Source organism: Gopherus evgoodei, chromosome 1 (assembly GCF_007399415.2).
Source record: "Gopherus evgoodei ecotype Sinaloan lineage chromosome 1, rGopEvg1_v1.p, whole genome shotgun sequence".
Classification (NCBI taxonomy): Eukaryota; Metazoa; Chordata; order Testudines; family Testudinidae; genus Gopherus; species Gopherus evgoodei.
Genome location: NC_044322.1, coordinates 3,976,066 through 3,991,236, shown reverse-complemented (window position 1 = coordinate 3,991,236; position 15,171 = coordinate 3,976,066). Strand labels below are relative to the sequence as shown.

The window sequence follows — 15,171 nt, the reverse complement described above, 5'->3', positions numbered from 1 at the left end:
TTCCAGAATGGTATTAGCCTTTTTAACAACTGCATCACCTTGTTGATGCATGTTCAATTTGTGACCCTCGCTAACCCCCAGATCCTTTTCCACAGCACTACCACCTAGCCAGTTATTTCGCATTGTGTAGTTCTGCTTTTGATTTTTCCATCCTAACATAGTGCTTTGCATTTGTCTTTATTGAATTTCATCTTGCTGATTTCAGACCAAGGTTGTTTTGAACCCTGTCCTCCAAAGGGCTGGCAACCCCTCCCAGCTTGGTGTCACCTGCAAATTTTATAAACTCTCCCCACTCCATTATCCAAGTCATTAATGAAAATATTGAATCGCACCAGCCCCACGACTGGCCCCTGCAGGTCCCCACTAGATACGCCCTCCCATTTCACAGTGAACCATTGATAACCACTCTTCAACTACAGTCTTTCAACCGGTTGTGCACCCACCTTACAGTAATTTCATCTAGACCACATTTCCCTGGTCTGCTTCCCTGGAAGCTGTGTCCAAAACCTTGCTAAAACATAAACTAGCCACATCTTCCATGGGCACAGCTGGTGCCCGCCACCCTTGCAGGTGGCATACCCTGCTAGCTAGAGCTCTGTGCACCCTCCATGAGTGCACATTATGGCTCTGTGACTCCCAATTCAAGTGACCCAGGGTGAAAACAAGCATTCCAGCTGCTCTGACAATTACATTTCCACATGAGCAAAGTGGAGCCAAATCCGTTTTCCTGGGGCTGCCCACACACCCAGGTATAATTAGTGCCACTTAACCCGAAGCATTACCTTTTGTTTCATGATTGAGAGCCAGGTATGCTGACCCAAAGCAGCAGTTACTGGCAATGGTGGGGGAGGAAGGAGAGGTTGTGGGATGGAAATGCAGCTAGTGTGATCAAACAATACCATGGAAGCTAATGAGTCTGAGTCCCTAATTACCATGTAGTTACCGCAGTGTACGGTTCCACCATAGGAGTCAGACTTAGTGTGATAGAAAGAACAAATATGGTTTGAGCTGAAGCCATGTGTTTGATGCACCATGACCCAGCCGTCAACCGTGGCCCATTTCAGCGGAAGTTAGGAGCCTAAATACCTTGGAGAACCTGGCCTGTCTCCTTTTCCTTCTAAGGGTCCTTGTCCAGGTGGCTCTGGAACAGACCAGCACCAAACTCCGGGGAGCATCTGGAATTCGAACCCGGATCTGGATCAAGATTTTCCTAGTGGCCCCGATCCTGGCTCCCAGCACTCCTGATATGAGCCTGAGTTATTAGATGCAACAGCTCCTCTTGCTGTGGGCAGGTGGTTAAAGCACTAGACGGGACCTCCCAAGAGCTGGGCTCTTCTACCACGGACTCTTTGCGGAACACTGGGCAAAACGCAACAAGCCGAGTTTTCAAGTCCTCAGAGCCCCCAATTGGAGCCAGATTTTCAGCAGAGCTCGTGTCCCCTTGTGCTGATCTCCTATGGAAATCTGGCTGCTTATTTTGGTGCCTAAAATGGGGGTTGACAATTCTGAAAATCCTGGCCTCTAATTATTCTTTGCCTCGGTTTCCCCATCTCCACAACGGGTGCAATCGCCCTCCCCTACCTCGCAGGGGTGTTGGGAGGATAAATCCATGAATATACGTAGGATGCTCAGAGCAATGGGGGCCACCTAACAGTAAAGAGAAATCAGGCCAGCTCCGTGGCACAGGTGACAACCATCAATTTCCCCTGCAAGAGCCAATGAACAGGCTTCCTGCAGGCCAGGGGCAGAGCCAGGGAAGGGGCCCAAGTTCCCTGGCTCCCAATCCAAAGATGGGCACATGGGTGAGATCCAATGATTTGTCCTACAGATCTTCAAGTTAGCCACACCAAGGCCTTGTTCTTTGAAGGGAAAAGTGCATCTCTTGCTACAGTAGACTGTGAATTGCTGGTGAGGTGCTGAGCGGTTAGGAGTCAATAGACGATTTTATAGAGAACGGTTCTCTAAGGAGTTCTGCAGGATTTCAGAGCTCATTGTCCAGACTCCTCGTCTGAAAATAAAAATGAGCTAGCGATGTGCAGTAAGCAGCCATCCATCTACAAACCCTAATCACCTTGGGGCTACCCCAAGGAGCTTGTTAAATGTACCTGTTGTCCATAGGGGGCCCATCAAACTACCCCGTCGGCCTGGATGATGTTAAAAACTCCTCCTGTGCGATGCTGTTGGGTGATGCTCACGGGACTCGGTGTGGAAGATTTTCATTGCCGCAGGGGGGAAACAAACCCAGAGCAGAGAGGTCAGAACACAGCGTGGGGTTTTCGGCTCCCTGTCTGCTCTTGCATCAGATTGAAACACCTTATTGCTAGCCTCAAAGCTGTAGTACAGAACTCTGCCCCCCCCATATCTCCTCTCCTCCTCCGTGCTCTCTTCTCCTCCGATACTCCCAGCTTTGTCTGCCCGGGCAGCAGCTTTCTCACACAGTTACCCCCATGCTTCTTCCATGGGCCCTCCACAATGCACCGTGCCACTGGCCTGAGCTTGTCCATACAGCCCCTACCCTGGCCACACTTCAGCCCTCTTAAAGACCCTTAAAGCCCCGCTGCCTGCCATGGGTCAAGGTGACTTGTATCTACGTTCCCCATCCCTCAACCTCCGCCTGTGCCTAGGCTGGATGAGTGCCTTGACTCAAGGACCTGACCGTTCCTTCTTGTGTTGTTAGCAAGCCGCCAGCACAGGGGGTGTGAGGAAAGATGGCCCAGCAATTCTTGCTCTAGACTCGGACTTGGGAGACCTGCCTTCGGTTCTTTGCTGTCCCCTAGACCCCCTGTGTGACCACCTCACAAGGGTGTTGTCAGGCTAACTACATTAACAAAAGGGATGCTGCAGCGATGGGGGCCAGGGAAGTACCACAGAGAGGCGCTATTGTATGTAAATACTAGATGCTTGTACTCCAGTCCCTACTAAGCTGATGGCCCGTTGTGCTAGGTGCTGCACAAACCGCTTGTGAGAGCCAGTCCCTGCCCCAAAGAGCTGGTAGGCTGAACACACACGGCAGAACTGCGATCCCTCTTTCCCTGATGAGGCCCAGCAAAATGAAGTGATTTGCCCAAGGCCGTGCGGAGAACCTGTGGCGAAGGTGGGAGGCCAGCTCTGCAGGCCGGTGCTATCACCCCACCCCCAGCCTGCCTAGGACTTCCTTCGTGTCTCAGGCTTTCTCAAGTGACTATGGCTCTATCTCACTCTGGCGGCTGGTCTGCAAAAAAGATAAAAGCCTACTGTTACTGTCAGCTGACCTTCCATCCAGTGGTACTGAAGCTGCAGCCTCTGGGTTTTACCTGCCCTGCTGGCACCTCCATAGATACCACGCAGCCACCAGAGACGGATAGAGTACATGGGCTAACAATTCACGGGCAGTGCAGAGCTGCCAGCAGCATTCCCTGCCCCTGCTGCAGCCAGTGTCTGCCCTGGGACATTTGGACTATGCCCTTCCACTCTCTACGCAAAGAAGAGGTGGAGTATAGGTCTGATCTTGAAAGGTCCCTCAGCTCCTACTGAAGATGACGTAAATCAAAGAGCACTCAGCCTCACAGAGGAGGTTCCCATCGCCTGTCAGGATCAGGCCCTGTGGAGTACATGCTGCCTCCGTCCCTATCCAGCAAAGCACATCCATGCCGGCCGTTCTCAACCGGGGCCAGCGAACGAGGGCAGCGCACAGGCGGTGACAGTGCTGAGACAGTGTCTTGCCTAGCATCACTGATAATAAAATAATTAGGCAACGAGTCGTCGCTCAGCTTGAATAAGGAGATTAAAGCCTTTTCTGAAGTCAGCGTCCCCCTTAACTGCTGGATGTGTCCTGCATGCCGCGATTTTTTATTTAAAGGCTACCTACATTCCCCCCCTCCTCCCGCTTCTTCCACTTAAAAGGACGCTGCCGCCGTGAGGTTTTCAATAGTGTTTAAAACACATTCATCACAGCCACGCAGCAAGACCTGACACCGGAATCGGTCTGTTTCATGTATCAGCGGGGTACGTATATGGCCTTCACTGGCGCATGGCCCCACAGAATCCTTCATGCATGTAGACTCACAACTCCCCCGGGAGTTAAAGAAGGGCTATTGTCCCTCATTGGATAGTTGGGAAACTGAGGCACGGACACTAAGGCTGTGTCTACACTGCAGCTAGGGATCCATTTTACAGCTTGGGTACAGGTACCCCGTGCTAGCTCAGATCGTAGCAGGGTAGCCATGTCTCCATGGGCTGTCCGTCCCAGTACACCCCCAGGGGGTCAGGCATGATTGTACCCAGCACTGCTAGCCCATGCTGCTGCTCTTTTTAGCATACTAGCTCATCGGCGCAAGCACAGGTGTGTTTAGTAACGTGAAAATTACAGCCCTGGTGGGTGTGCTTGAATGATTTGCCCAAAATCTGGGCAAGCAAATCCTGGCCACCCAAGTCCTCAGCTACCACTCTGCCCATGGCAGCTTCCCTACTATCCAGTCCTGCTTCTGTTCGGGGGGCTTGAGCAGGGTGAGTGTTCTGCAGGGGGTGAATTTTACCCCTATTTATGGAGAAGGGTGAGCGCAACTGCTCTGGATTCCCGGAGGGGGTCTGTGACGCAGCCAAGTTTTAAATCCAGATCTCCTATGACCCAGTCCAGAGCCTGGACCATACCACCAGCACCCCTTTAGTTGTCAGTCTTGTGGGTCCCCCAAACCCATCTCCCCATCTGTGCCTCCCACCTGCGTCCATCCAGCGACTAGCAAATATAACTCTGTGACAAGCCCCATGACTAATCCCATGTGAGCAGTTTGTTTACAACTGGCCTCATTTCCTTGATCTAATCCTTGCGTTTCTTCTTGCCTTGGGCCAGTGCTGGCAAAAGCACTGCTGTGTTGTTGTTTAAATTAAACGTGTCAGACTCCATAGGGTCTGTGGTTCTGATAATCATCTACATGGGGCAGAAGGAAAGGGGCAGAAGCAAGGAAAAAGGGGGATTGCTCTGAGTTGGTAAAGGAGGGAGCTAAGCATGCTGCCCGAATGAAAGGAGGCCACACAGAGCTTGGCTAGGGAGCTGACCCTGACCCACACGTCTGAATGCAACCAGCCCAGAAGGTGGGGAAAATTTTGGATTTAGATGATCAAGTTCTTGATTCAGACTTCACAGCTGAGGTCTATTTCTGTAAAGGAAGCATTTCCTAATGGTGAGATCTGTTAACTAAGGACGTTCTATGCTGTGTTGCAGACGTTTAATAAACCCTCCGTCTGCTTTTCCACCGCGAGCTCAGAGTCACTCCAGATTAAGGAAGGTGGGGGTGCATTGCTCCCTTTGGAGTCTCCCTCAGGCATCCAGTCCAGGTGCACTCCCTGCAGGGAGCTCAGGGGGTGAAGCAGGTGTGCTTAGGGTGACCAGATGTCCCGATTTTATAGGGACAGTCCCAATATTTGGGGCTCTTTCTTATATAGGCTCCTATTACCCCCCAGCCCCTGGCCCAATTTTTCACACTTGCTGTCTGGTCACCCTAGGGGTGCTGAAGGCTCCAGGGGTCGGTCCCAGGAGGTGGGGAAGCCACGGGTTCACCTCAGTGAGAGGGTGTGACCTTAAGGGGGCTGACACACTGAAGGGCTCCGCCAGGCACTGTTTCAGAGCCGTTCAAGAGCACCAGATCTGTGGCACCAAGGAGGATGGCTTATACGCTGAAGCATCAAGGTTTCTATCCCTTCAAGCTATTTTGTAAGCCTTGTTACATAGCTGTGGATGTTCGGATTACCCATGCAAACATCCAATCCTCATTTTGGTTTTTTGTTGTTTTGTTTTTTGACTCCTACTAAGCTCTGGGCCTCGGTGATCTCTTGTGGCTGTAAGTTCCATGGAATGAGTTCTGTATATTTCCTTCTATCCATTTGAAGCAGTGGTGTAGTCAGTCCTAAGCTGCAGCATCTCCCTGCCAGTTTGGCCCTGTAGCCCTGCCCCCACGCCACTTTCTAACCCCATCCCCACGCTGCCAGGGGTGGGGCACTGTGGCATAGAGGAGCTGGACCACCACTGATGTTAAGAGAAATATTGGGATCCCTATCAGGTGTGCAGTCCTACCCCTTAGCACTCTCTCTGTATGTAGGCCTAGTGGAAGGTGCACTAGACTGGGACTCAGCGGACCTGGGGTCTATTCCTGGCTTGGCCGCTAGCCGCTTGGTGAGCTAAGGTGCCTCTCTGTGCCTCAGTTTCCCCATCTGCAAAATGGGGATAATGAGGAGACCCTCCTTTGTAAATGCTTTGAGATCTCTGGATGAAAAGTGTTATATAAATCCTAGATATTATTATAGTTGCTGCTACCTGCCAGATTGGCACTGGAAAGTTGTTGAATGGCCAGAGGCACATGCAGCTTTGGGAGAAGTAAGTGCAGCTGAATTTGGTCCGCGGCTTATAACAGCACAAGAAAAATAAAACTCCTAAGCAGTCTTAGCATTTCAACTGCTCAATATAAATAACTCCTCAGTGTCTTCTGAGTCACCCAGCTGAAAAGTACAAACTAACAACTAACTCTTTAAGGGTCGCTGATGATAGGCTGCAGAGTACTTCCTTCCTAAGGCTTCAGGTTGAGTCATAGTGACATAGTGAAGCCAGCCTAAGCCCTGGTGTAGACACTGCTAGATCAACAGAAGAACCCCTTCGGTCGCTGTAATGAGCGCCTGTGCTGCAGGTGTGCCGCTGCAGCGTTTTGAGAGGAGACAAAACCAGAATAAAAAATAATCCCTGCCCCAAGGAGCTTCCGGTCTAATTAGACAAGTTAAAGGGGAAACTGAGGCACGTGGAAGGGCAGTGACTTGCCCAAGGTCACCCACCAGGTCATTGCAATAGACATCCCTTTAGCCTGGTGTTTGTTATCGTGTATTTAGGATGAGATACCACAATGCCAATACAAGAATCTAGCCAGGTAGAAATGGACAGCAGTGGAAAGCTGAGATCTGCAGTGGCATGAACTATTTCTCTCTGGATGTTCATTCTGTGCTTTGACCCAATGCCGTCCAGGATCTGTTTGAAACAGTTCCTAGGAAGCTGGCTTTTTGGTGAGAGGTGAGATATGAAATTACTGCGACATTTTAGCACAGAGCCCCATCAGTCTGAGAACACGCATAAGCGGCAGCATTTCAGCTGTAGCTCTGATCTTTTCCCTTACCTCCGATTTCTCAGCCGTGTGCTCACAGTCAGAACCCGACAGGTGTGTCGGAGGAGACGTGTTGCTCTATTTCATTTAGTTGCCCACAGATCTCCCGCTTCCTAGGGTGGTGCCCTGCCCTGCCTCCCATAACTGGGGTGTGCGTCTGTGTCCTTTATCCAGGGAATCGCTCCAGCGCTTGCAGGGACATGGGCTCCACACTGTTTAAACCTGAGCTCAAGAGGCGAAATTTTGGATCTGGATTTCCAACATCCCAAAGCACCTAGGTCCAGGGTTTTGGTTCAGCCTGTTTGAAATTAGGGGGCTGTTGCCTGCCTGGAATGAGATCAAAGAACACCCCCAAATTTAAGAGGTTAGGGAGCTGTCCAGACCCATTCCGATTGCAAAGGTCGTTTCCATCCCTAATCCTACCAAACCAGTATCCTGTAATCCAATGCACACTGTCCAGTGTTTTGTCCGGTCTCTCTTTCAGTAGCCTAGTCCCTGCTCCGCTTGGGCTAACAGACACACTTCTCCTTCCTTTGCTGATGTAGCAGCATCAGCCGTCACAGCCCGGGTGGGGAAAATGATTCACCGAGCCCCCTCCCCCTTTCAGATGAGCAGCCCCATCCATTAAGTAGCACAGCTCAGCGCTTGGCAGGGCTAGATGGCTAGAGAGTCCCAGGACGGCTTCCTCCATGCTCCGGCGTGCCCATGTTTCTGGCTAACGACCAGCTCAGCTATCAGGAAGCCACGTGGGAACCAGGAAAGAGACAGGCAGAAATCTAGCAATAGTGAAAGAGCAAGAGTAGAGGGGAGAGCTCAGAGACTGGCTCAAGAAACCTTGGGCAATCCTGGAAATGCATTTAGATCATTCATGGCTTCCCAGGGAAAAAATCCCCCAGGTGGTTTGGCATCCCAAGCCACATGCTCACAAAACAGTTCCCAGCAAAAGTCAACAGCAAGTTTTGAAACCTGGGCACTCAGCACCAAAGCACTGCCCTCCACCACTTGAGCTAAAGGAGCAGCTCCATCAGTAACCAACAGTAGTAGGCTGTTGCTCTCTTATGGAACAGCAATTAGCTGGGGAACGTGACATGCACTTTGCGTTCATGTTATGTTTATACCCTGGATGCTGCCCTGTGCAGGGAAGGAGGCAGCCACATAATTTCCTACCACCTCACCCAGGGAAAGGGTCAATTTTGGCTCAGATGGTAAAGCTCCCCTCCCTGTTTGAGTCCTGGCTGCAGGGTGTAGTCATGTAGTCAGGGTATAGACCAATGAAGCAGAGCCCATACTAACTGACAGTATCTGCTGCAGTGTCTGGCCAGCAGCCGGCAGACACAATGGGATTAATTCCTTTAACATCCTACATTTGATTATTCTTTTGATCATTAGTTAGTTGCAAGGCGCCAACAATGTGCTCAGGGTTGTACTGGAGACATAAGCAAGACCACATATCTAGCTGGATCCCTGTATCTAGTACTGAAGGATCTGAGAAAGGACCTAGTGTAGCTTTCCTAGGCATAAGAGACTTTACAGTAGGCTGCATCCAGGGCTGGAAGCAAGCACCGTGTCTCTCGCTGGAAAGATGGACAGCTCCCTTTTCCAATAGTACCAGCTCTCACTCCTAGCCCTGCAGGGTGGTCACAAATCAGAAGAGGCCTTTACCAGCCAGCATCATTTAGAACACCCTTGAGGCTGCTCTAAGTAACACTAAAGGCTGAATCATCCCTCGGCAGCCAGGGGGATTGAGAATGGGGTGAAAACAGGCTTTGGACCACTACATCGGTCCCTCAGTTTGCTGACTCCCACCTTTCAGCTGAGGCAAACAGCACAGACTGCACAAACAAACAGACAACACTAAGCTGTGCAAAATGCCCCACTGGGCCAATCCTGCTCCGGCAGGGACATGGCGCTAGAGAGGTCTCTGCCTAGGAGCTCTCTGCCAAGGGTGAGGGTCTCGGAAGGGAAGTCGATTTAGAACGTCTCTCCCTGCGCAGGAAAGAGGACAGCTCTGCTCCAGATCCCCCTTGGGAAGTGCAAAGCTGGCATTCAGTGAGCGTCGCCTTACACCCCAGCTAAAGAGTGAAACTGTGTGACCCAGTCTGGTTGCAGCTCTCTGCCGTGTGCTGAGCCCGATGTTAATTGACAGGCTCCCCTGAGTTCACAGGCTGCCTGGATAATAATGCACCATGTGGCGTCCCACTCGCTCACACCGCCAGAGCTGCAAAGGGCCACACAGAGGAAATGAGGGCTGGTTCAGTTCCAGGAAACAACTGGTCTTCAGTGGATTTGCACTCTAGGCTTATTAAAAACCCACTGTGATGTGGAGTGCTACATGTGACAATCACACTGTAGTGCAGGGGTTCTCAACCTTTTTCCTTCTGAGCGCCCCCCACCCAACATGCTATAAAAACTCCCCAGCCCACCTGTGTCACAATAGCTGGTTTTCTGTGTATAAAAGCCAGGGCTGATGTTAGGGGGTAGCAAGCAGGGCAATTGCCTGGGGCCCCATCCCACAGGGGCCCCCACAGAGCTACATTGCTCAGGCTTCGGCTTCAGCCCTGGGTGGCGGAGCTTGGAGACCTGGGCTTCAGCTTTCTGTCCTGGGCCTCAGCAAGTCTAATGCTGGCCCTGCTTGGCGGGCTCCCCTAAAACCTGATTGCAGCCCCCCAGTGGGCCCTGGACCCATGATTGAGAACCACTGCACTAGTGTATACACAGCTCTTGATTGACAGGCCCTCGCCCCCCAGGCTCTGGGGAAAATATACAGGGCAGGGCGTCACAAGTGCTTTCTAGAGTAACCCAAAGAACTCCAAAAGGGGAAGACATGGTTTTAATTCTAGATTCATAGGGTCAAATTGGGCTCTGTATCTTGGATGTCCATATAGAGTAACTCCACTGAACACAATAGAGCTACTCCAGACTGGCACTCGGGTAAATGACAGCAGAGGCTGTATAATCTCTCAGGGGATGAAATTCACTCACTGGGCTTTGCTCTCAGGGAGGCAGGGTGGCGCAGTGGTTAGCGCACTCACCTAGGACTTGAGAGACCTGGATTCAGTCGCTGCCATGTGCTTCTTGCATGATATTAGGCAAATCACTTAGTCTCGCCGTGCCTCAGTGTCCCATCTGTGCAATGGGGATAACAGCCCAGCCCTGCCTCCCGGGGGGAGGAGAAAGACATCAACGATTGTGAGGTACTCAGACACGGTGCTGATCAGGCCAGCGGAGCTACTATAGTTGGGCTGCAACCAACAGCCTCATCTGAGCACTCTCCCAGCCTTCATAGCAATCCCCCCATCCCCAGCACACACACACTTTAATAATGATGTATCACCCACTCGAGTGCCCTCCGAGGCACTACCTGAACCCCAGTTCAGCTAGACTGAGTGGGCTTCCCCAGAAACAGGTGTATAGCAGCAAAGTCTGCGGGGCTGGTTCTCCAAGGCTGTTACCTTGTGTGACCGCTTCACCTGGGCTAAGAGAGGGTAAAACCCTACCCCATCAGAACAGTGGCGCTGCACATCCATAAAGTGACAGGCCACGGGGGAGTCAGGCTCCCTGCTCCGTTACTGCCCATGAAGCTGGGGGAGAAGGGAGGATGCTTTACTAAAAAGAACCCCCCAGACAAATCACTGGTCCTTCAGAGGGTCATTGTACCAGACCCCACGTGTGAATGCTTTGAGGGAGCTGCTCACCATCTCCAGTCCTTCCCCACAATCTTCTCCAGCCAGGGAGGACACCAAGCTAACACCTCAGGCTAATCTTAATACTCACCCTGTACCTGTCTGCCTATGGCAGCTGTGCCTCAATCCAGCCCCGTTTTACTAATGATCGTTAACACATGGAAGCCTCCTTTTTTCTGACCTCCCGCCCCGTTCTTTGCCCAGCATCAGCTCCATCATATAGGCCTTGTCTGTGGGACCCCACCCGCCAGCACTAACAACCCTTCCATAGCACCCTCCAGGTGAGAGATCCAAGGCTTTGTGATCAGTTTGGCTGGCGTGACTTGCCAGAGTCAGGAGCCCTGACTTCTGGGCCTGTGCTCTAAACCCTCCGTCGGGCAGCACATCACACCACTGAGATGCCCCCACGAGGCCTGGTGGCAACATGCGATCCAGCACCCACCCAGAAGCTGTGCCTGCAATTGTACTGTAGGGAGAAGCCACTAGACAGGAGATGCGAGTTTTAGTCCTAGCTCTGCCACTGACCTGCCAGGCGACCTTGGGCAGGGCACTTCATCTCCCCATGCCTCAGTTTCCCCATCAGTAGAATGGGGATGCTGACACTTGCCTCTCTTTCTGATGCTCTTTGAGATCTCTGGACAGCTTGCTCCTGCCCTGCAGAGGGAGAAGAGGGCTCCTGGAGTGCAGCGATCAGGAGGAACACACCAGCTCTTGAGATATTCATCCATGGCCCTATGCAACTATGGAGTTGGAGTGGGGGTGCCTGGCACCATTGCCTGTCCATGTGGAAGAAGAGTCAGTCCCATTCATGTGGTGACTACTGCACTGGCAGGCCTGTGTCCAATAGCTCCTGAGACGAGGGCTGGCTGTGGGTCGGGCAGGCCCACCCAGGGAGTTCATAGCAGAGGCAGCGGAAATCCAAGCACCGCTCTGTGCTGCTCAGAGAGGGGTGCTCCCAGCTCTCCATCCGCTACCCGTGCCCATCACCCGGTGTTCTGCCACAAAGGGGGTGAACAGAATCCCGGCCTCAGGCTCTGCCCTGAAGGTCTGGGGATAAACGGGGTGGACCAGCAGGGCACGGAGCAAGCCCCAAGCCCTCTGCTCTCTCCTGGGGGAGACATTTGCTGCTGGCCACAGCAGGCGGCTCACAAGCCATCCCCCAGAAGGAACCAGGGAGCTCACCAGCTGGGAAGCAGCTGCACTCGGATCTTCCCCCCACTGCTGTTGCAGAGCCCTTGCCTTCCAGCTGGGCTGGATTTTGCTACAACTGGAGCTGGTGTCCACGTGTAAAGGACAGCACAGGGGCTGCCTGCTGCACAGCGCAGCGGGGCTGGGGAAAGGAAGAGGGCCGCTTCTTTGTACAGCCCCCTTAATAAAGCCGCTCGGGTCCCACAGCTCCGGGGGCACTGCTCCAAGAGCCAGGTTTGCGGGGAGCAGCACTCCGCTGCTGCTGCTTGCTTTCAGATGCAAATCAGCTCTTGGGTAAGAAGGGAGCTGTGGCTTCTTGCAACACGCGGCAGTTTCACTTCTCAGTCCCCCCCCATGCCCCCAGCTTGCGACATTGGTGAGACCTAGCAACGACCCTTTCCCGGGGGCGCGCTCATGGGTGGGCATGAAAGATGCCAGCAACCAGAGGATCAGGGGAACGGCTGGACAAACAACTCCCCCCGCAGGAAAATAATAACTCGGCCTGGCACCAGAGCCAGCGGGTTTAAAACAATGGCTAAAGCAAGCGGCGCTGTACAGACAGCAACCCACTGGGGGTGGGGGCTGGCCAGAGGGATTCTGCTCAGGCTCCTCAGAGAGGCAGAGGAGGGGGATATTCGGGGCGACCCCTTTTAATAACAAGCAGCTCTTGAGCGGGCCTCGCAGCATGGGCTGAGATTGTTCAGCTATTGTCTGAACATGGGTGACTTACACGGGCAAACAAAGGAACCCAAACATGGCACAGTGTCCCTGCTGAGCGCACAGTCCCCTCCCCTTGGCACCAGGCGGAACGCGCACTGCCTTCTCCTGGCAGACTGCCGTGGAGAGACAACCCGAGGATCCAGCAGGCCCTCCACTGACCCTGACCCAGCTATGGCAGGGGGAAACGGCGACGAGCAATTTAAAACTCCAGCCTCCTCCCTGGCTGCACAGGAGCGGCTCTGCAAACAGCGGGGACACAGATCAGCGTTCGCGTCCCACTCCCCATCAGTACCCGGCCCAGGCCGAGGAAGCTAATGATCCAACCTGTGGACCAAAGTCGGTGATGAATCCTGCTCACGTGCCACCTGAGGCACGTTGCACAGATGCTAAGACTGCAAACAGTTTGGCCACAACTGACCGTGCAACACTCCACACCCCCGGCCAAGTGTCCCCCTGAGGTTCCTCCGGGGGAGTCACAGGAGGGTGAATAGAATCTAGATGCAGAACTCAGCTCAGCCCCTCCCAGGAAGGGAGCTGCCAGGTACAACTGGACCGGTGTCAGCATTCCTATAGCTTGGAAACTATCGTGTTTCCCGTGTCAGTGGTACAAGGAGAGTTGTAGTTGCCAGTGCAAAGTCTATCCACACACAGAGCCCTTTACAAAACGAGCCCAACATTTCTCTAGCTGCTCCCTGGGAAACAGCTCAGCCATGTGCCCGCACAGGGCTACACTAACCTGGCTTCGACACCCTGTCCATGCAACCCCTTCCCTCCTTCCACACAAGGGGGATTTGCAAACGGCAAGACTAAAGCAACTGAAGGGAAACTGAGGCAGCAGGGGGCATCTTGCCCTGCTGCACTCCCAGCTGTTGTTTGAAGGCCTGATCACACAGCCCAGAAAGCAAGCCCCCTGGATCTGCCTCATCCCACGTCCCCACACAGCACGGGTGGCACAGAGCGACATGTCAGGGGGCAGTGCCCACTGTGGAAATACCAAGCCTGCATCCCCATGCCCGGCAGGCACCACTCCAGCTACGCCAGGTGTGCAGAGCAAGGGGTGGGCAGGGGCTGACCAGTCCCCCAGGGGAGCCAGCCCCAGTCGCTGGGTCTCTCTCCTTTATTTCTTACCCTCTCTGAGACAGGAAGAACTTTTTCCTCCCTCCCTCCCGCTCGGTTTCATTCTCTCCATCCGCTGCTCCGTTCGCTGGCTCCTCTCCCCTTCCCTCACTCCTCCTTTCCTCGCTTTCCCCCGAGCCCCCCGGCCCGCGCCCCCCGGGCTCGAACCCCCGGCGCGCCGGGCACTCACATGTCAGACGCGGCCGGCTGGTAGGGCTGGCTCCGGCAGAGGATGGAGTGGCCGCAAGCTTGGCCCATCTCTCCTCATCCTCTCGCCAGCCCGGCCAGCTGCAGGCGAGGGCTGAGGATGCTGCTGGCCAGAGGTCCCGGCGCCCTTCTCGCTCGCCGCGGCTGCGGCTGCTCCCGGAGCCGGCTCGGGGGAGGGTGGCTGAGGACTGGAGCCGTAACGGAGCCGAATGCAGCTCGCTGGAGTGTGCAGGGTGGGCGGGTGCCGCGAGGGAGCATGTGTGAGCGAGCGAGAGAGGGAAACACCCGCTCGGGCTGACCCGCGGCCGAGCCGCTCCAAGCCCGCGGGCCCCGCAGCGCCCGGGCGGGGGGCTGGAGCCAGGTGCGAGTCCGGGCGGGCGGAGGGGGCCGGGCGCTCGGCGGGAAAGGGCCGGGCTGGAGTTTGCTGATTGCCCCGGGGCAGGGCGGGGGTCTCCGGCCCGGAGTGCGGCTCGGGGAGCAGCCTTTGTTCAGCTGGGACTAAGTCCGGCCACCCCGTGTGTGTGTGTGTGTGTGTGTGTGTGTGTGTGTGTGTGTGTGTGTGTGTGTGTGTGTGTGTGTGTGTGTGTGTGTGAGAGAGAGAGAGAGAGAGAGAAATCCACAGGCACACCCTGGGCCAGATCCTCAGCTGGTGGGTGGGTGGGTGTGTGGGTGGGTGTAAAAATCCACAGGCACACGCTGGGCCAGATCCTCAGCTGGTGTCAATCAGTGTGTGTGTGTAAAGTCTACATATATGCTGGGCCAGATCCTCTGCTGGTGTCAATGTCTGTATGTGAAATCTACATGCACACACTGGGCTGGATCCTCCAGTGGTGTCAGTCTGGTGAGGGTGTATGTGTGTGAAATCTACATGCACACACTGGGCTGGATCCTCCAGTGGTGTCAGTCTGGTGAGGTGTATGTGTGTGAAATCTACATGCACACACTGGGCCGGATCCTCCGCTGGTGTCAATGTCTGTGTGTGAAATCTACATGCACACACTGGGCTGGATCCTCCAGTGGTGTCAGTCTGGTGAGGGTGTATGTGTGTGAAATCTACATGCACACACTGGGCTGGATCCTCCAGTGGTGTCAGTCTGGTGAGGGTATATGTGTGTGAAATCTACATGCACACACTG

At 53.9% G+C, this 15,171-nt stretch overlaps 1 protein-coding gene across 1 annotated transcript in view; it reads right to left on the bottom strand.

Moving 5' to 3' along the window:
• The window catches only part of PDE2A (phosphodiesterase 2A), a 395,134-nt gene extending 380,850 nt beyond the window's left edge, over nucleotides 1–14,284 (bottom strand). Inside the window, exon 1 of the mRNA XM_030556586.1 lies at nucleotides 14,019–14,284. Within this exon, the coding sequence (XP_030412446.1) occupies nucleotides 14,019–14,086 (68 nt within the window). The 5' untranslated portion in view covers nucleotides 14,087–14,284. The remainder of the gene's footprint in view (nucleotides 1–14,018) is intronic.
• Between the last annotated feature and the right edge of the window lie 887 nt (nucleotides 14,285–15,171).